Source organism: Scyliorhinus torazame, chromosome 6, assembly GCF_047496885.1.
Source record: "Scyliorhinus torazame isolate Kashiwa2021f chromosome 6, sScyTor2.1, whole genome shotgun sequence".
Taxonomy (NCBI): Eukaryota; Metazoa; Chordata; class Chondrichthyes; order Carcharhiniformes; family Scyliorhinidae; genus Scyliorhinus; species Scyliorhinus torazame.
The window spans coordinates 165,630,109-165,650,809 of NC_092712.1; the positions used below are offsets into that span (position 1 = coordinate 165,630,109).

Below are 20,701 nucleotides of genomic sequence, written 5' to 3' on the forward strand. Positions count from 1 at the left end.
TAATAATTGCTAAAGCCTGAAAGAAAAATTAGCATGGGGGGGCTACAGAGACAGAGATGAGGGGGGGGGGGGGCGCACCGGGACAGAGCGGGGTGGGGACACATGGACGAGGGGGGGTGGTGGCGCCGGGACAGAGGGGGGTGGGGGCACATGAACAAAGGGGGATGGGGGGGGGGGTGCCATGACAGAGGGGGTGTGGGGGGCGCCGGGACAGAGGGTGAGAGGGGGGCGCCAGGGCCAGAGGGGGGGGGGGGGCGCCGGGACAGAGGCGGGGGGGCCACCGGCACAGAGGGGGGGTGGGGGGCACCGGCACAGAGGGGGGTGGGGGGGCACCGGCACAGAGGGGGGTGGGGGGGCACCGGCACAGAGGGGGGTGGGGGGGCACCGGCACAGAGGGGGGTGGGGGGGGCACCGGCACAGAGGGGGGTGGGGGGGCACCGGCACAGAGGGGGGTGGGGGGCACCGGCACAGAGGGGGGCGGGGGGCACCGGCACAGAGGGGGGCGGGGGGCACCGGCACAGACGGGGGCGGGGGGCACCGGCACAGACGGGGGCGGGGGGCACCGGCACAGACGGGGGCGGGGGGCACCGGCACAGACGGGGGCGGGGGGCACCGGCACAGACGGGGGCGGGGGGCACCGGCACAGACGGGGGCGGGGGGCACCGGCACAGACGGGGGCGGGGGGGCACCGGCACAGACGGGGGCGGGGGGGCACCGGCACAGACGGGGGCGGGGGGGCACCGGCACAGACGGGGGCGGGGGGGCACCGGCACAGACGGGGGCGGGGGGGCACCGGCACAGACGGGGGCGGGGGGGCACCGGCACAGACGGGGGCGGGGGGGGCACCGGCACAGACGGGGGCGGGGGGGCACCGGCACAGACGGGGGCGGGGGGGCACCGGCACAGACGGGGGCGGGGGGGCACCGGCACAGACGGGGGCGGGGGGGCACCGGCACAGGCGGGGGCGGGGGGGGCACCGGCACAGGCGGGGGCGGGGGGGCACCGGCACAGGCGGGGGTGGGGGGCACCGGCACAGGCGGGGGTGGGGGGCACCGGCACAGGCGGGGGTGGGGGGCACCGGCACAGGCGGGGGTGGGGGGCACCGGCACAGGCGGGGGTGGGGGGCACCGGCACAGGCGGGGGTGGGGGGCACCGGCACAGGCGGGGGTGGGGGGCACCGGCACAGGCGGGGGTGGGGGGCACCGGCACAGGCGGGGGTGGGGGGCACCGGCACAGGCGGGGGTGGGGGGCACCGGCACAGGCGGGGGTGGGGGGCACCGGCACAGGCGGGGGTGGGGGGCACCGGCACAGGCGGGGGTGGGGGGCACCGGCACAGGCGGGGGTGGGGGGCACCGGCACAGGCGGGGGTGGGGGGCACCGGCACAGGCGGGGGTGGGGGGCACCGGCACAGACGGGGGTGGGGGGCACCGGCACAGACGGGGGTGGGGGGCACCGGCACAGACGGGGGTGGGGGGCACCGGCACAGACGGGGGTGGGGGGCACCGGCACAGACGGGGGTGGGGGGCACCGGCACAGACGGGGGTGGGGGGCACCGGCACAGACGGGGGTGGGGGGCACCGGCACAGACGGGGGTGGGGGGCACCGGCACAGACGGGGGTGGGGGGCACCGGCACAGACGGGGGTGGGGGGCACCGGCACAGACGGGGGTGGGGCGCACCGGCACAGACGGGGGTGGGGGGCACCGGCACAGACGGGGGTGGGGGGCACCGGCACAGACGGGGGTGGGGGGCACCGGCACAGACGGGGGTGGGGGGCACCGGCACAGACGGGGGTGGGGGGCACCGGCACAGACGGGGGTGGGGGGCACCGGCACAGACGGGGGTGGGGGGCACCGGCACAGACGGGGGTGGGGGGCACCGGCACAGAAGGGGGTGGGGGGCACCGGCACAGACGGGGGTGGGGGGCACCGGCACAGACGGGGGTGGGGGGCACCGGCACAGACGGGGGTGGGGGGCACCGGCACAGACGGGGGTGGGGGGCACCGGCACAGACGGGGGTGGGGGGCACCGGCACAGACGGGGGTGGGGGGCACCGGCACAGACGGGGGTGGGGGGCACCGGCACAGACGGGGGTGGGGGGCACCGGCACAGACGGGGGTGGGGGGCACCGGCACAGACGGGGGTGGGGGGGCACCGGCACAGGGGGGTGGGGGGCAGCGGCACAGGGTGGGTGGGCAGCGGCACAGGGGGGGGGGGCACCGGCACGGGGAGGGTGGGGGGGGGCACCGGCACAGGGGGGTGTGGGGGGCAGCGGCACAGGGGGGAGTGGGGGGCAGCGGCACAGGGGGGAGTGGGGGGCAGCGGCACAGGGGGTGGGGGGGCACCGGCACAGGGGGGTGGGTGGGGGGCACCGGCACGGGGGGGGGGGGGATTGGGGGGCACCGGGACCGACGGAGGGTGGGGGGAGCTCTTGCCGGGGTGGGGGGACGGGGGGCACCGGGACGTCTAAGTGCCTTCTTACCGAAGTCCAGGAACTGCTTCATAGAGAGTGGCGACGGGGAGAACTTGGAGAAATGCTCCAGCTGTCTTGGGGTCGGGGTCGGAGCTGGAGCTGGAGTCGGAGCTGGAGCTGGAGTCGGGGCTGGAGCTGGAGCCGGGGCTGGAGTGGGGGTCGGAGCCGGGGCTGGAGTGGGGGTCGGAGCCGGGGCTGGAGTGGGGGTCGGAGCCGAGGCTGAGCTCCGGCCCTTGAGCAACCAGCGCAGAATCTTCATCGGCGTGTCCGAGCCGTTCAGTGAGTGGCAGCAATGCATCCAATCAGAAAGAGGAGCCGAGTGCTCCTCAGGTCTGATTGGCTGAAATCTGACAGGTCCGCGGCATTCTGGTGTTCATTGTGACGGTTGGTTCCGAGGCAGCCAATGGAAATAGCCGAAAACAATAGCATCTCGCTATTGGCCACGCTCATAAACACATGGTAACGTTTTATCAGCAGGAGGCGCTTAAACCAGGGTCCAGGTGAAACCAGGGTCTAGGTGAAAACAGGATCCATGTGAAAACAGAATACAGGTGAAAACAGGCGAAACCAGTGCCCAGGTGAAACCAGGGTCCAGGTGAAACCAGTGTCCAAGTGAAACCAGTGTCCAGGTGAAACCAGAAAACAGGTGAAACAGGGTCCAGGTGAAACCAATGTCCAGGTGAAAACAGGGTCAAGGGGGGGGGGGGAGAAACAGGAGTTGAGATAACAGATGTTCCCATATCCTCCTAATATTCTCCTGAAAATATAATCAGAATTCCCCTGCACTGGTGTGGGCAGATTTCTCACTCTGCCATTTTGCACATATCCCCAGCCCACTTCATAATATAAAAACAAAACATGCTGGAAAATCTCAGCAGGTGTGCCAGCATTTGAAGTGAGAAGCGGAGTTCACTGGCCCGTAACTTCCTGGCTCCACAGTCGGATTTGGGGATATCCCAAAGATGTGCTGGGTATTCACTCTTGGAAGTTCTGCTATGGATGAGATAAGGAACCTACTTAGGAGTTTTGACTCCTTTGTATATAAGTTGAATTTGAATAAGAGTGAATCATTCCTGGTTAACCCCCTGGGGAGGGGTGCCAATCTGGGGATGTTCCTTTTCACTTTGCCAGATCTAGCTTTCCTTACCTGGGTATCTAGGTGGCTCACCATTTTGCCTCGCTTCATAAATTAAGTTATACAAGTCTGGTTAATGGAGTCAAATCTGACCTACAGAAGTGGGGATACCTTACAATGTCCTTTGCAGGCAGGGTTCAGACATTAAATGAATGTGCTCCCAAGATTTTTATTCCGTTTTTGGTGTCTCCCCATTTTTCTCCCCAAGTCCTTCTTTGTCAGAGTTTACAAATTATTGTCCTCTTTCATTTGGGTAGGTAACACCCCAGGGATCTGTAATAATAATCTAGGGTGTTCCTTCAGAGATAGACAGTCTGGAGGTTTAGTTTTACCCAATTTATTTTATTATTGGGCGGACAATATTGAGAAAGTACTGGGGTGGTTTAGTGATCGGCTTTCATATGGGGGCAAATGGAAGTGAGTTCTTGTAAGGGTTCCAGCTGGGGACATTAATAACGGCATTGTTGCGGTTCTCTCCGGCAAGACTTTCCTCGAATCTGGTAGTGGTGTCCACCCTGCGAATCTGGAAGCAGCACAGACGGCATTTTAAACGCAGCTTCATGTCTTTGCTGGCCCCTATCTGCAGCAATCACCTCTTCTTGCCAGAAGGTTTAGACTCGACGTTTAGGTCATGGGAGGGGAAGGGTTTGGAGAGATTTGGTGACTTGTTGGTGGAGGGAAGGTTTTCCAGCTTTAACGAGTTGTTGAAAAAATGTCAACTCCCTGGTTCCAATCTGTTTAGATATTTTTAGATACGTGATTCTTCCCTCTTTTTCCTTCACCCTCCTCCCTGTTGAAGAGGAGTCTGTCTTCAGCCAGGCCTGGTGCAGAGAGCATTTTGTGTATTTATGGCCTGATCCTATCAGTAGAGTTGGCTTCGTTGAATGAGGTAAAGGTGAAATGGGAGGGTGTATTGACTCCTATTCTGGGTGATGAGGTGTGGAACAGGATTCTTTGCAGGGTCTACTCCATGTCCTCTTGCGTTCGACTTAGTCTAATCCAGTTTAAGGTAGTGCACAGGGCTCATTTGACGAATTTGAGGAGGAGTGTTTTTTTCTCTGGGGTGGAAGACAGGTGTGAGCGTTGTTCTCTTGGTCTGGTTAACCACACTCAGATGTTCTGGTCTTGTCCCAAGTTAGTGAGCACCTGGATCTCCTTTTTAAAATAAATTTAGAGTACCAAATTAGTTTTTTTTCCAATTCAGGGGCAATTTAGTGTGGCCAATCCACCTAACCTGCACATCTTTGGGTTGTGGGGGTGAAACCCACGCAGACACGGGGAGAATGTGCAAACTCCACACGGACAGTGACCCAGGGCCGGGATTTGAATCCAGGTCCTCAGTGCTGCAGTCCCAGTGCTAACCACTGCACTACGTGCTGCCCTCATGTCAGATTAATGTCGATCTGGAGCCATGTCCGTTGGTGGCCATTTTCAGGGTATCATACTCGTTGGTGCTGCAGATGGTGGTGTAGGCGGATGTCCTTGCCTTTGCCTCGTTAATAACCCAGAGACAAATTCTGCTTGGGTGTAGGTCTCTGACTCCGCCCAGTACCACGGCTTGGTTGGGTGACCTCATGTCATTCTCACATTTCAAGAAGGTCATATACACCATTAGGAGGTTGGCAGAAGCGTTCTACTTGAGATGGCAACTATTCATTTCCTGTTTTAACGAGTTAATCATCGTCTGTTGTTAAGTTTAATGTTGGAGGGTTAAGTTAATTGGGGTTCTTGATTGTTTATTGTGTTCTTTTTGCATTGTAACCTGAATTAACTGTTTTATATTATTTTGTTTATAATGAAAGATTTTCAATAAAAATATTAAAGCATTTAAAAAAAAAAAAATTTAGAGTACCAAATTATTTATTTAAAATTTTTCCCCATTAAGGGGTAATTTAGCTTGGCCAATCCATCAAGCCTTCACATCTTTGGGTTGTTGGGGTGAAACCCATGCAGACATGGGGAGAATGTGCAAACTCCACATGGACAGTGACCCAGGGCTGGGATTCAAACCCAGGTCCCCAGTGCCACAGCCCCAGTGCTAATCACTGCACCACGTGTCGCCCTTTATTAAAACATTTCTGAACCATGACCTGAGTTTAGACTCATGGGCTCGATTTAACAGAAAGGTTTCTAAGGGCTGAATGTAGCGGCTGTTAACGCCGGTGGAATATCCCACTCCCACCGATGGCACACCCCTGCCTTGGGTTTCCTGGTGACGAGGGGTGCATTCAATGGGATGTTCCGTTGACAATGGTGGGATCAGAAGATCCCGCTTGCAGGCTGCCGCTGCCACTGGAAAACACGTGGTGGGTTGTGCAGAAACTCCCGCTCTAAGTCTCATTTCAGGTGGGTTTGGCTGGGAGTTTCTCCCCGGCTCTGCCAGCGATTCCGCAACCTATCTAACCGCACTTCGTCAATTTTTTGGGTCCTGGGGAATTCCTCTCCGGGCTAGCCCATATTTAACATTATTTTCATCACTGGGGAGCTGAACCCACTGGCCAGACCGGCTCCTCATAAATTGAGTCACAATTTTAAAATGCTGCCCCAATCTCTAATTGAACTTGAGGACCCCCCCACCCACAGGCCATGTCACGAGGGGTGCATTCAATGGGAAGTTCCGTTAACAAAATGTGGGCCCCCCCCCACACACACACACATGGGCATTACCCCCCCCCCCCAAACCTCCAAGTGAGGATATCCAGCTATGGGGCGGCTGAGGGCGCTCACTTTTCAGACCCTCCCACGCCCCCTTTTCGGGCTGTTCCCCATTCAGGATCCGCACTATTCACCCCCCCCTCCCCAACATTCTGGAGGTACCTTCATGCCCACCCTTCACACCCACGTGTTATACACCGCTCATTCTTCCTTTCATGGGCATATCCCCCTCAGGCACTGGCCCTTGACAGTGCCACCCTGGCACCTAGACATCATGGCACTTTCGCCATGGCAGTGCCTCTGCCAGCTTGGCAATGCCACCCTGGCACTGCTAAAGTGCCAGCCCGGCAGTGCCAAGGTACCAGAGGGGGAACCAGAATGCCACTCTGCCCTGTTCCTGACCACCCAGGGGTCTTCAATGGCCTGGGAACCCCCCAGGTGTCGTGATGCCTGGTACATGTTTGTGTGGACCAGTACTAATCAGCGCCTGCGTGACCTCTCACTGGGGAGCCTGTTATATCATGGGAGGCCATTACACCGTGCTTCCATTTCACTAATGAGGTGGAGATTGGCCTTAATTGGCCTCAATTAGCTTCACGCTGCGACTAGGCAGAATCCAGGCCCCGCCAATGGGAGCGGGCCGGTTACATCGCAAGCCACTCGGTGCTTGGTGCCCAGCGCAATTCCCGATTTGTGCCTCTCCTGTGATCACGCGGTAGCATTGTGGATAGCACAATTGCTTCACAGCTCCAGGGTCCCAGGTTCGATTCTGGCTTGGGTCACTGTCTGTGCGGAGTCTGCACATCCTCCCCGTGTGTGCGTGGGTTTCCTCCGGGTGCTTCGGTTTCCTCCCACAGTTCAAAGATGTGCAGGTTAGGTGGTCTGGCCATGATAAATTGCCCTTAGTGTCCAAAATTGCTCTTAGTGTTGGGTGGGGTTACTGGGTTATGGGGATAGGGTGGAGGTGTTGACCTTGGGTTTCCTTGGGTAGGGTGCTCTTTCCAAGAGCCGGTGCAGACTCGATGGGCTGAATGGCCACCTTCTGCACCGTAAAACCTATATGAAATATGGCCTATCAAATCTGTCTACCATATCTATGATATAACCCACACGGATCTTCTCTGGCACAACGTGGCCATTAGGTCACATGCAATGAAGGGAAGTTTTCATAGAGAGGGAGCTCATACATCTCACTGTGCTGGCACTCTGATGGATCTCTGTGCCTATTCGGAACCCTGGATATGCATTATACCTTCTTCCCAAATAACAGAAATTTAGGTTGTGCTTTTTTGGGGGTAAAGTTACGTTGAACTTTATTGTCAGCTTTTAGTGTCTATTGGTAAACTCTTTGGTTGCAATACAAACTTAGGTTGATTGTCTTTAGCGAATACAATGGTTGAGTTTAAAATACAACTTGTGGAAATTCTTCAAATCATAATACACACTACAAAATTACAGATTGATTTTAAGCAAAGGGAAAATGGTGATAGCAAAGGCAGCAGCAAGACATAGGTTTCAGAAAGTGATAGATTGATTCCGGAATGAATTTTTCCATCCCGACAAATGATTTTTTAAGAAGATCATTAACTTAAAGTTTCGCTTTCTTTACAGCTGCGATTGTCTTCAACTAATTTATAATTCACTCATTTCGACCAAACTATCTGTCTGTCAATTTAAGAGATAAATGTTTTGGTGTGATTTTGTAATTTTCCATACCCTAGCTTGCCAATTATGCCTCTAACATTAATTAGATTTACACAGTTTTTGAAAAGTCATTATGACCCTGACTGTCTGTTACCATGGAAACGGATCTGTCCAGGCCTGGGAATGCATCTGCATACAGTGGAGTCTTTTGTCACTGGTCTTGGATTCTGGCCAGTCTCGAACAACTTGCAAAATGTGAACATTTAAAGTCTTATCTGATAGTTCCCAGCTAGTCAGCTTCCCTCACTCTCATGGTTAATTTGATTTAGACAATTACTCTTTATGATTTCTCAATTAAACCTTTTATCTACCTCATCTACAACTAACCAAAAAATCTGATTTCTTTCAGTCCCCCCTTTGATTCTTCGAAAGATTAATAAGATGAATCAAAATAACAAATAGAAATTAAGGAAGAAATGCGACAGGATAGAAGTAAGCATGGAGAGGAACTCATTCACATTGCCTTTAATGGTTGAGAACAGCCTTCAACAATGGAGCGGGCACAGCTTTGCAAGCGTTACAAACATTCTAGAATTATTTTATTCAAAAACAAAAGTGAGTATATAGCACAATAACAATTCAGTAAAATTGAAGTTGATTATATGATTCAGTAATAATTGGTTAATAATGCAATAATAATGCAGAGATAACAGTTCAATAGTATGGGCCTTGTTCAATGTCATGGGCTGGGGGTGCAGTTGGACTACTATGAACCACTTTGATTGGTGGGGCATTATGGGTAGCCATATATTGGCCAAAGCATCTAATCAGTGAGATCACTACTTAAATGACAAGTCCAAATATGCAAAATAAGAGAAGTCCCTGAATGATGGAAATTCCTGTGCCTCCCAACCATCCAGAGAGCCATCCCCAAAGAGTGTTGTCAGAGGGTTGGTAAAGTTTCTTAACTTCTTCTTGAATATGTGTTGCCAAGCTTTTGATTTCTTCTGAATTATCTGGGATGTAGGTGCAACACTCTGCACCAATCAGGGCACAGGTACCACCTTTTTCGGCTTGCAAATAGTCAAGTGCCAACCGATTCTGTAAAACCACAGTTCGAATGGCTAGCATCTCGGCTGAAATGCTACTTAGGGCTCAGGCAGTGTCAGTGGCTATTTTCTCTAAGGCTGCGGCCAATTTAATGTATTCTCTGGTCAATACGATGACGCCATAGGCAGGGATGAGGGCAAAGAAGAATTTCTCAGCCCCTGTGATCTTACGTTTAGGTCTTTTGATGATACTGGTAGATGGATATCTGTCAAACTGGGATGAGATGTCCATATTTTGAATTTGCATTCACAACATCGGCTAGGGAAAGAGAAAGGGAATGGCAGATGAATGGGACAATGAATCCTAAATAGCACGCTCCTCTCCATCCCATTGGGAGCCAAAGGTATGCAGTATTACCGCAGATGTAATAGGTACCATTATAGGTAGAATATTGGGCAACCACTTCTGGGTACCAACGTTCTGTAAAAGTTGACCCATCAGTGTAATTAGGTAGCCCTTTAAAGTTGACAGGATTCCCTTCATGTCCATAGACCATTACCATTTTTTTTGTGTCATGAGTGCACCTTTTACTGGCACTCACATCCAAATAATATTTACATTTACTGTATCCCTCATTCCATCCTCTATAATTATAGTTGATTAAACATCTGGGGCGTCATTCTCCGACCCCCCCCGCCGGGTTGGAGAATCGCCGGGGGCTGCCGTGAATCCCGCCCCCGCCGATTGCCGAAGTCTCCGGCACCGGATATTCGGCGGGGGCGGGAATCGGGCCGCGCTGGTTGGCGGGCCCCCCCGCTGGATTCTCCGGCCCGGATGGGCCGAAGTCCCGCCGATAAATTGCCTGTCCCGCCAGCGTGGATGAAACCACCTTTTGAACGGCGGGACAAGGCGGCGTGGGCGGGCTCCGGGGTCCTGGGGGGGGGCGCGGGGCGATCTGGCCCCGGGGCGTGCCCCCACGGTGGCCTGGCCCGCGATCGGGGCCCACCGATCCGCGGGCGGGCCTGTGCCGTGGGGGCACTCTTTCCCTTCCGCCTCCGCCACGGTCTCCACCATGGCGGAGGCGGAAGAGACTCCCTCCACTGCGCATGCGTGGGAAACTGTTAGCGGCCGCTGACACTCCCGCGCATGCGCCGCCCCGAGATGTCATTTCCGCGCCAGCTGGCGGCAACAAAGGCCGTTTCCGCCAGCTGGTGGGGCGGAAATTCCTCCGGCGTCGGCCTAGCCCCTCAATGTTGGGGCTCGGCCCCCAAAGATGCGGAGCATTCCGCACCTTTGGGGTGGCGCGATGCCCGTCTGATTGGCGCCGTTTTGGGCGCCAGTCGGCGGACATCGCGCCGTTCCGGGAGAATTTCGCCCCTGGTCCCAGTATGATTATGACCAGTTGTGAGGGTTACTTGGGGTGGTATCGGCCTCCGATTATAGACATGTTGGTACCATCCCTTGAAAGTGTTTAATGGGTGGCCTGCAGATCGCCATTTCTTTACCTCATCATTTATCATTTTTTTGGTTCTGGTATCTCCACATTCGGGAAAGGTATGGTCGTGATTTTGGAAAATGTACCATTCTGCCATTTGGGATAAAGTAAAAGGAACAGGCTGTAGTGTGATACCTGCTTGGGAATTGGTAGGGACAGAAGAACACACCCAGCACTTAGAGATGTTAAAGTCTCTGGCATGGTTATAGGACATGTAAAGGAACAAGTTAACATTGAACTTCTGGGTAAGGCCTGCTAGGCCAAACATGTAACTGAAAATCAATATTATGGCAAACATTTTTACAGATTCTGATTTCGGTACGCGCGCTTCACATGTGACGCGTGAATCCCGGTTTTCTTTCCTTGGAGTTTCACGGCCGACTGGGTTGTAACAAGCACCTGGTAGGGACCTTTCCACTTGGCCCCTAATGGCTGTAGTTTTTTTAGGTACACAGATTCGCTGGGCACCAAGTCGTGACCCCCCTCAGGAGGATCTTTCCAGGCCGCTGAAACCTATTGAGAAGCAGAACTGACAGCATTTGTTAAGATTTGACAATAAATGAGTAAAGCATCACTCATCAGGTGACAGTCTGCCTTTCTTAAGTCAATGGTTCCTGGCAGGGACATGGGTCTGCCAGTGATAACCTCAAATGGGCTTAGGCCTGTGGTTCTGTTTGGGGTTGCTCTGATACTGCACAACACGAGTGGCAAGGCTTGAATCCAATTCATGCCTTCTTGGTTGTACTTGGACAACCGGTTCTTTTAAAGTCCAGTTTATGCGTTCCACTTGTCCTGTTGATTCTGGATGATAAGGGAAGTGTAGATTCCAATCGACGTTCATTAACCTGCACCCCTCCTGGCAAACAGCACCTGTAAAGTGGGTTCCATTGTCTGAGTCAATGCTAGCTGATACTCCCCATCTGGGAATATAGTCTTTGCATAGGACTTTGGCTGTATGGGTGGTTGTAGCCCTCCTGGCTGGAACAGCCTCTGTTACTTCCACATAATCATGTTCTTCTTCTTCTCCCACCTTTTGCTCCTCGGGAAGCGGGAGCAAAGATGATAGATTTACGGGGCTTGCACGGTGGAAGTAAAGATTAGGTGCTTCCAAAACTGCTAATGTTGGTTCCGTGTTTAATAGGCCACAGTCATTTTTGTCCTTTGCCCAAATTGGGTGGTTCTCCAGTTGGCTCTTTTTAAGGTGTCTAATGGACCATGTGACTTTTCTATTCTCAAAATTAAGAGAAGAATTTAATTGGGCTAGTTTATCCATGCCCAGAAGGGCCTGGGTTACTGGACCTATCCAGATGGAGGCCATCAAAATAATGAATAGGAAGTAAGCGCAGGTCCTCTCTCCTGCCTGGAGTTGCATTCCGGAATGCTCCTTCCAAACTGTTCCAAACCTTTCCTCATAATCTGTGAGATCCTCTGAATGCTTCTGAACACAGGATGTTATTTTTCCCCAGTCAGTTTTAGGTGGGTTGAATCTTAATAGCCACTCTTTGATTGCCTGCCATCTCGCTTTCAGATTTTTAAAATCGTCGCCTAGGGCTAACTGAAATTCCGTCGAGAGTATTTGACTATCGTGGGCATTAACTATCACAGACAGAACCTGTACACCATCTAACGGATGGAGACCCTAAATATTCTGTAAACGCTGCAGCTGTTCCCAGGTGGCTAACCCCCCTTTTTAGGGTTCTTTGGACCATCAATCAACTTTATCAGGGTCTGCCGGATCATGGGCCCAATGTTGGGCGTATTGAGATTTTGGGATTGTTACATCGTTTTCGGTTGTTTCGGTCGCTTCAACCTTAACCCGGCTGCTGAGGCAGCACGGTAGCATTGTGGGTAGCACAATTGCTTCACAGCTCCAGGGTCCCAGGTTCCATTCCGGCTTGGGTCACTGTCTGTGCGGAGTCTGCACATCCTCCCCGTGTGTGCGTGGGTTTCCTCCGGGTGCTCCGGTTTCCTCCCACAGTCCAAAGATGTGCAGGTTAGGTGGATTGGCCATGATAAATTGCCCTTTGTGTCCAAAATTGCCCTTAGTGTTGGGTGGGGTTACTGGGTTATGGGGATAGGGTGGAGGTGTTGACCTTGGGTAGGGTGCTCTTTCCAACAGTCGTTGCAGACTCGATGGGCCGAATGGCCTCCTTCTACACTGTAAATTCTATGATAATCTATGAAAACCCGTTTGGTGCGTGATGGGGTGAGTCGTAATGTTCCAGTCCTGCCACTAGGTTCGTTGTTTGCATCACTATCATCGTCCGAGCTAACTAGTTTCCTTTGTTCAGCGCCTCATGTAGTGATAACAATCCCGGAGCGTGCTGAAGTTGCCCCAGGAGGCTTTTGAATTGGGGTTAGCTGGGTGCTTTGGCCGACTACACTCGCATTGTAAGTGGCTGTGGTGACTAGCTGAGGTTGAGCGTTCGTGGGGACAAGTGCTATTGAACCCGGTCCGGACATGGGCAATTGTTGGCCAGACCACACCTGTGGAGTCTGTGTCAGAGGATTCATAGTCGCCATGGTAGCAGCGGCTGGTGGCAGTGCCGGAGCTGATGCCAGTATAGTCGGGTCAGAATTAATCCTGAGTCCACCTGCGGCGGAATTGTCTGGGCTGGAGAATTGAGAAATAGCTGAGGGTTTAAAGACGTATTTGCCGGCTCCAGAGCCGCCAAATTTTCTCTCAGCAATTCGTTATGACATTTCATGTCGTCCATTTCCTTTTCCAGAGAACACTTTTCTTTAACTAACCGGGTATTTGCATTTTGTCGCCCATCAATTTGTGATAGTAATTGGTGAACTCTGGAGTCCGAGTCGGTTAATGAAATTTTAGTTTTTTCGTGTTCGCTCAACAGGGCTTCTAATTGTTCAAGCTTTGGTTTTGATTTCTGCAATTGCTCACAGACTGCCTGGATTTGATCTTTGGCAGTTTTAAGTTAGCGATCGTGGTTTGTGTTTGCGTTTCTCTCCTGTCGACTATGGAGCTGTCCCATTATCGCAAGAAACCATATAACACGGTGAAGGACCATTCGGGTAATTTTCCCCCACACTCTCTTTATATTTTCAAGGGACCATTGGCCCTTGGGAATGTTGTATTTTAATTCAATTTCCGTATTTGCGTCGGACAAATCAAACTGCTGATTAATAGAAGATTTAAGATCTCTGAACATATCATCAGTAGACTCGTCTGGTGGAGCTCGGCCGCCTTTAGAGGTTGTGGGGAGCTCTGCTTCACACTTGGAAGCAGTGGGGACATTTGTAGGAGAAGTACTCCGGTCACACTTTGGACTATCGTCCCCCATAACTCTTCCGAAAAGGTTTTTGACCCGGGCTGCAAATTGTGGACTCTGTGAGTCGTAGGTCGTAATTCGTATACCTGTAGCACCGTATCATATCCCAAATTACACCGATATAAGACGTCTGATAATAGATTTGCACACTCACCCAATTGCACAGTCTTTTCTTTTAAAGTTCTTTTGTTGATAGGGGGACGTTTCGTGAGCCATTGCAGCTTAAGACTTTTAATGAGGTAAAGATAATTTCTTTCCTCAGTCCCGCCGATCTTCGGATCAAAGTCAAAGTTCGGTCTTCCGGTCAGCGATTCTGCCTTCGGGCCTCGTCGTAACGATTTGCTATCTTGTACTCTCGTCTACGGCACGGTCTTCGGTCCACCTTCTCCCTCCTTTTGTCTCGCAGCACCAGTTGCCAGTTGGCGTTGAGCAGCTTGCAGCGCCAGTTGATGGATCTGTGTGTCTATCCGGAACACTGGATATGCGTTATCCCTTCCTAGGTCCTAAATAACAGAAATTCAGGCTGCGCTTTTTTTTTTTGGCAAAGTTACGTTGAACTTTATTGTCAGCTTTTAGTGTCTACTGGTAAACTCTTTGGTTGCAATACAAACTTCGGTCAGATTGTATTAAAGGCATTAAAGGAGAGGCTGAGGGTGAATCAGAACAGCAAAAGGGCTAGGCTGACTGTGAATCAGTGAGTGGGAGAAAAAAAGAATTGCACAGTAGCATCACAGCACAAGGGGTCATGGGGTGTGTCGACAGGTAAGCATTTAGTTTAAAGTAAGCTAGATCTGTGGGGGTTCCTCTATTACAGGGATCCCCTGTGAGGGGTCACCCTATTACAGGGGTCCCTAGGAGGTCCCCCTATTACATGGTTCCCTGGGGGGTCCCCCTATTACAGGGATCCCAGGGGCGAGGGCAGGCCAGGTCACCCCTGTACTTGGGGGTGGGGGGGGGGAGGTACCCAGGCAATCCGGGGGTGGGGGATGTGTGGCGTTCCATGATGTTCCATGGGCATCCAGCATTGACCTCGATTTTCGGCTGACGCACAATTCTCGGCTCGATCGCAATTTGCAATTGCAGCTTCGCTGGACGGAGAAACCCGCCCAATCTAAAAGTACTTTGAACAAACATTGAAAAAAAAGATTTTAAAAATCTAATAATTATCAGAATGGAGAAATTTAACAACATTCCACTATTTTGTCAGGGTTAGATAAGTTGTTCAGCAATAGTAATTACTCAAATAACAGTTAAAACAGTTCCACCTCATTGAACAAGGCTTATTTTATTGAGTAATTTCCGACAGTTGATCCTGAGGAGAAATGGGGAAGTTCTTGCCAGCTCAATTACTCTCACTGATTGTAGGATCTGGGGAGGGGGTTTTGTGGAATCCACAACACAGCCAATGGTGAAGCAGTGAATGAAGGACCCTAGCTTCAGGATTTCCTGTCTTAGTCTGCGCTTGTGCTAAATCGTGAGATTTCGGTCAGGATCGGGGGGGGGGGGGGGCAATGCGCTGTCAAAAATGCCCCAAATTCAGGATCAAATTTTAAATTGGCCCTGTCCACCTGCCACAGGATGTTGCCAGTCGAAATAAAGGTAATGACAGTCTTCAATTTCTATGGCCACAATTCCTCTCACTCAGGCATGGGAGAATTCTGCAACATCGCCCAAGGAGAATTGAGGCCCTAAATCGGTGGCAGCTGCTGTGCACCGTTGGAGGACAAAGTGGTTGGAGGCCATTAAGGGACCACATACCTTGCGTTACCTCACATACAGCGTTCAAAACGGGGAAATGTCTTGATGACTATATGAGGTCCCATCACCTACATTACTTACCTGTATTGGCTATCATGGCAATAGTGGATGAATTACAGCATAGCCTATCTATCTACCCATTGCTTCATACTTGCATTCACTTTGCAGTTATACATCCATAGTGTAACCTTTGGGTTGGTTCAAGAAATCTTTTTGGAATGCCTCTATTGGGGTTGATTCGATCACAAATTTGATTATTCTGTTGGATAGCTCTGCTTCTGTGAAGTCACAGTCATGTCCTTTGTCTCTGCATCGACCTATGAATTGGTCAATGGTCTCTGTGAGTTGTTGCATAAAGGCATTAACTCCAGATGGTGTATTCAGAGGTTGAGCTTCACTTGTAATTGATTTTCGAGGGTTGACCATATTTTGTTTGGATTTTAAGATGATAATTTGGCAGACCTGACATGTTCAATCTGTAGAGCCCTTCATTGCCTGTAGAAATTTTAATTTTAATGGTCTGTTTATATGGTTCTCAAATATTGAGGTACAGAAAAACAGCTCTACTTGTTGTCAGAACAAAATTAACTCAGATAGGAGGTCTGCTGCCTTCCAATTGGTTGTTGAAAACTCTATGATCTTCTTGTAGTTTTTTACAAAATTATTATAACCATACCTGAAACAGGACAGCTGTCCAAGCTGGTAGCTCCCTGAGTTGCAGTACCATTAGTGGCCACTTCCTGAGCTGATCAGAGGTGACTGCTCGACTGCAATTGTGGCATAGTTGAGCTCTTTCTGATTTTTCCCAGGTTTACTGAAGCACAATCCACAAAACAATGCTTTTAGACACAAATAGAACCTGCAGACTTCCAGAGTTATCAACTTATTCGACCCGTTGGGAACTTTTGCTGGATGGATTCTTCTTGCCAGTCCATTTTGCAGTATTTTAACTTCCCCCCCAACCTGAAGGGACAGTAAACAACAGTAATGGATTCTCTCCTGCCTGTGAGCTCTGCTTAAAGTTAGACTTTCCAGAGTCGGCTGTTCAGTTTTTGTTCCTGTTTAACTTTGCAGCAGATAGACTTATACTGGAACAATCTTATGGGCTGTCAACTGCAAGGTACAATGATTTCCCAGAATGAAGGCACAGAACCATAGAATCACTTGCAAATGATGAGGCTTGATAGTTGTTCCAGAGCTAAGACCTCACTTTGTGGACTACAGGGTTTAAATGCAAAGGGAATTATACCAAGGCCAGCTGCCTTTCCTAAGGCATAACTGACAAATGGAGACTTCCAGACTGCTAGGACAAAGGGCCCTGCACTTTGCTTTTCAAATTCTTAATGGTTGGAACAGTAATAATCCTAACAATCCAGGAAAAGGAATATACATCCTTTGCCAAAGTCAAAGTAGAAAGGTGGGAGTCATATGGTCTGACCCCCTAACTGGAGGAATCTGTAACACCATCTTGTTGTACTGCTATCAGTCTAGTAGTTTCCATCCAGCAAGCAGCAGCTCAGAAAACGGGTTTTGTCCTAGTTGGAATACCTGGCTCACCATCTGCACTGTTTCTACTGGAACGTCTGATCCTCTGGACGAGCGCCTACAAGACTGATTCATCTCTACATGCCTTTCCCAATGTGGAAGTCATCCCTTTTGGAAATGTCCAGCATCACTCTTCAGTCTGCTGACTTATGTGAAAGATTACAAAATTGGGCTTTGATTCTGGACTCTTGTTGCTCTCTTTGGTTGTTTCTAAATATGGCGGTCAATATGGTCGCCTTCCTTAATTCTAATTACGTTTGCTTTAGAGTCGCCAGGTATCTTTCGATACCGCCACAAGGTTCAAACCCAAATACTGATCAAAGAGTCGGTACACCAGTTAGTTAGTTCAAAGTCAAGACTTTATTTACATACACAGCAATATCTACTCATGCACGAAATACTACAAACTAAACTATCACTACTGCTAAAGCCTATACTTAGCTTCGGGCACCCACTCAGTCGGAGGAACAATGGCCGTTATTCGGTTCTGAGGCTGCTGGGGTCGAAGTGGTGATGGTGAACAGCTAAGGTCGTCCGTCTGGTAGTTCGTGTTTACCTTGGACTTACTTGCTTCTGGTGTAGCTGGTGGAAGGGTCTCTCCGCTGTGAGAGCCGAGTCCAAGAGAGCGATTCTCTTTTGGGGCCTTCTTCTTATACCCGAAGGGGGCTTTGCGCGCTTTTGGGTGGGCCTTGAACTTGGCCCCAATCAATTGGGCCATTTCTTGATCATTCGCATTGATCCTGACCAATAAAGGGGTGGGTGCCCTGATGGCTGGGCGTGTCCTAGGTGGCCATTGGCCTGATTTGTTTTCTGCTTTCGGTTTGGGGAACTGGCGCCGCGAGGTCTGGGGCCAGATCGGTTACTTAAGTATCTTCCTTTGTTCCCGGAGATGGGCTGTCAATATGCTAATGGACCTACAGTTTCAGCCTCGTCTGGGAGCTGTTTCTCCAATAAACAGACAGAGTCTGTGCCTGCTTGCATTCTTAACATTGTCCATTTTTCCCTGCAATCTTTGCAAATGTCCATTTTGTATTCTGGAAGTGGCCATCCCAGATGGCTACACTCTGAACGCACGTGAAACAATACATTTTTGGCCTATAGACCTTTCTTTCTCTATCCCATTTATTTTATTGTATGCATGGACAATTAGGCGATGTTCTGCCCCTCCTCTCATGTTTGAGTGTGTGTGTGTGTGTGTGAATAAACAAACCCTCTGAGCTTATCCTAGCTCGGTTTTTCTGTGTGGTTATTAATAAAAATTGGATTTCACCAAAACTGAGGGGTTGGAAAATATATGACTCTTATAAAGAGGGAAATCAAAGTCAAAACACCTTTCTATTTACAGATGGGTGGTGAGAGGAGAAATCAGGGTTGTTTATATGAAATCTTCTCCTGTCCATAGCATAGTTGTTTCACTTTCACACCAGTTCTTTTCTTCTGCTGCATGTGAAAGGTTGAGGCTTGTATATGTCGGTCAAATCTTCGAAAACTAAGCTGCCGGCATGTTACTTTCTTCTTTTTGACATAAACGTACCAATCATATCAGACAGATTAGTAAAATAAAATGTTTGTTCTTTATTTTAAGATAAACTTTTCATAATACATCTGAATCCAACTCCTGCTGCATATAGGCTGGATAGAAGTCATGGAACTTGTTGTAACTCCCCACGAGACCCACAGGGATGACTCGATTGATCTCCCCATGGAGCTCGTGGAATACAAGCTCCCCCGCTGAGGGGCAGAGGCCCAACAGCGGGCTCGTTAATTCCCCGGGAGAAAAGCCAGCCCAGGAAGGATCCGGCACCTCAGGATGGTCCCATCTGGGACTTGGACTGATACTTTGTTATTGTATTTCCTAGCATGAGTAGGAAATAAACTATTTTTGACTCTCCATTTTGCAACTCCTCATTGGCTACAATAGGACTAATACGTCACATCCTGTCAGGATGGTGGTGTTTGACAACAGTTCACTGACAGCTTCCTTAAAGGTGCAAATACATCATGGCCCATAACCTCCTGCTTGTGGCAAGAAGCCACGAGCCACCGATTTTAAAAGTGAAATATGCACATTTACCTGGGCTCCGATGATGCGTCCAACCTTCCTTCCCTTCGGCAGCCTGAGGCCTCCAGCGTCGCAGTCTGCGCACGCTCCAGCACGGTGCAGGAGAACGCAGCCCCACCTCCTTATGACACGGCCAGCTTAGGAACGTTGAGGGCAGGCATTTAAATGGCAGATTTAGATAGAAAACAAAAGGCAACTGTTTAAACTAATGTTTTAAAGGTATGTAGATTTTTTTTTAACAATATATTTTGCTCTTTTAAACAGGCATTACTTTTGTGATTGATTCTTTTAAAGTAATTTTTGTTTGTGATTAAAGGTGATTATTTACAAGTGAACAAAAGTTTGGTTATTTGTTTAAATTTGTGAAACTATTTAAAACTGCACTATATTATATAATTTTACGTGTGGCATGCTTAAAAATGTTTATGTTTTAATTTAGATTATGGTCATAAGATTTTAAAAGCACCTCAGGGCCTTTTGCTGTCACTGTCCCTATAACATCTGATTTTTTTTTTATTAGTGTTTATAGAATTACTGCAGTGCAGAAGAAAGCCATTCGGCCCATCAATTCTGCACTGACACTCCAAAACAGTACCCTACCTAGACCCATGCTTGTGCCCTATCCCCATAACCCACCTAACCGGTGGACACTAAGAGGCAATTTAGCAAGGCTAATCCACCTAACCTGCACATCTTTGAGCTGTGGGAGGAAACTGAAGCACCCAGAGGAAACTGCAGCATTGTGGCACAGTGGTTAGCACTGCTGCAGGGTCCAGGTTCCATTCCGGCCTTGGGTGACTGTGTGGATGTCGTATCTTCTTCACATGTCTTTGTGGGTTTCCTCCAGTGAAGGAGGGGAGGGGGGGGGGGGGGGGGGGGGGGAGAGGGAAGAGGCAGGGAACTATAGAGGGGAACCAGTGAGGTGGGGGGAGGCAAGGGAATGACAGCCGGAAGGAGGGCACGGGAAACGATAACAAACTTGGCATCTACAGGAGCAGAGAACAAGGAAAATCCGGGCGAAAGACACGGGACGAACAGCTGAAGTGGAGGTGATCGCGAGACGACGAAGGCAGCGAAAACCGTCCGGGGGAAGCAAGCGACAACACCAACACCAGATCCATTCGCGTATTGCCCTCTGGAATTGTTCTGTAATTGTTTCCCTGCCGCCCAAATGTATATGTATCCCCCCAGTTCCCCCCCCCCCCACAAATAGATGCCTATTTATGTGCTAAAACCAATATTGCCACTTGTACAGAGCTGCTGTTGTTGAGCTAGCACATAATACCTTACCAGTTATTTTATTCCAACTTTTATTTTGTTGTTGATTGTCTTGTTTTTTGTGCGAGTTCCCTTCTCTTCTATGTATATATGTATATGTATTCTATTTTGTGTACATAACGGTAAATATACTTTGTTCAAAAACCCAATAAAAAAACATTTATAAAGAAAAGATTAGGTAGATTGGCTGTGCTAAATTGTCCAAAGGTTAGGTGGGGTTGCAGAGAAGTGGGCCGAGGTAGGGCTCTTTCAGAGGGTTGGTGCAGGCACGATTAGCCCAATGGCCTCTTTCTGCACTGTAGGGATTCTGTGGTTCT

At 50.7% G+C, this 20,701-nt stretch overlaps 1 protein-coding gene and 1 long non-coding RNA gene across 2 annotated transcripts in view; one reads left to right on the top strand and one right to left on the bottom strand.

Moving 5' to 3' along the window:
- pdk4 (pyruvate dehydrogenase kinase, isozyme 4) overlaps positions 1-2,751 on the bottom strand; it is an 80,289-nt gene extending 77,538 nt beyond the window's left edge. Inside the window, exon 1 of the mRNA XM_072509056.1 lies at positions 2,482-2,751. Within this exon, the coding sequence (XP_072365157.1) occupies positions 2,482-2,731 (250 nt within the window). The 5' untranslated portion in view covers positions 2,732-2,751. The remainder of the gene's footprint in view (positions 1-2,481) is intronic.
- Positions 2,752-2,958: 207 nt separating this feature from the next.
- On the top strand, positions 2,959-20,491 carry LOC140425132 (uncharacterized). Its single transcript, XR_011947769.1, has 3 exons — positions 2,959-3,023; positions 8,316-8,521; positions 20,099-20,491. It is a non-coding gene; the product is annotated as an uncharacterized lncRNA (long non-coding RNA).
- The last annotated feature ends 210 nt before the right edge of the window (positions 20,492-20,701 follow it).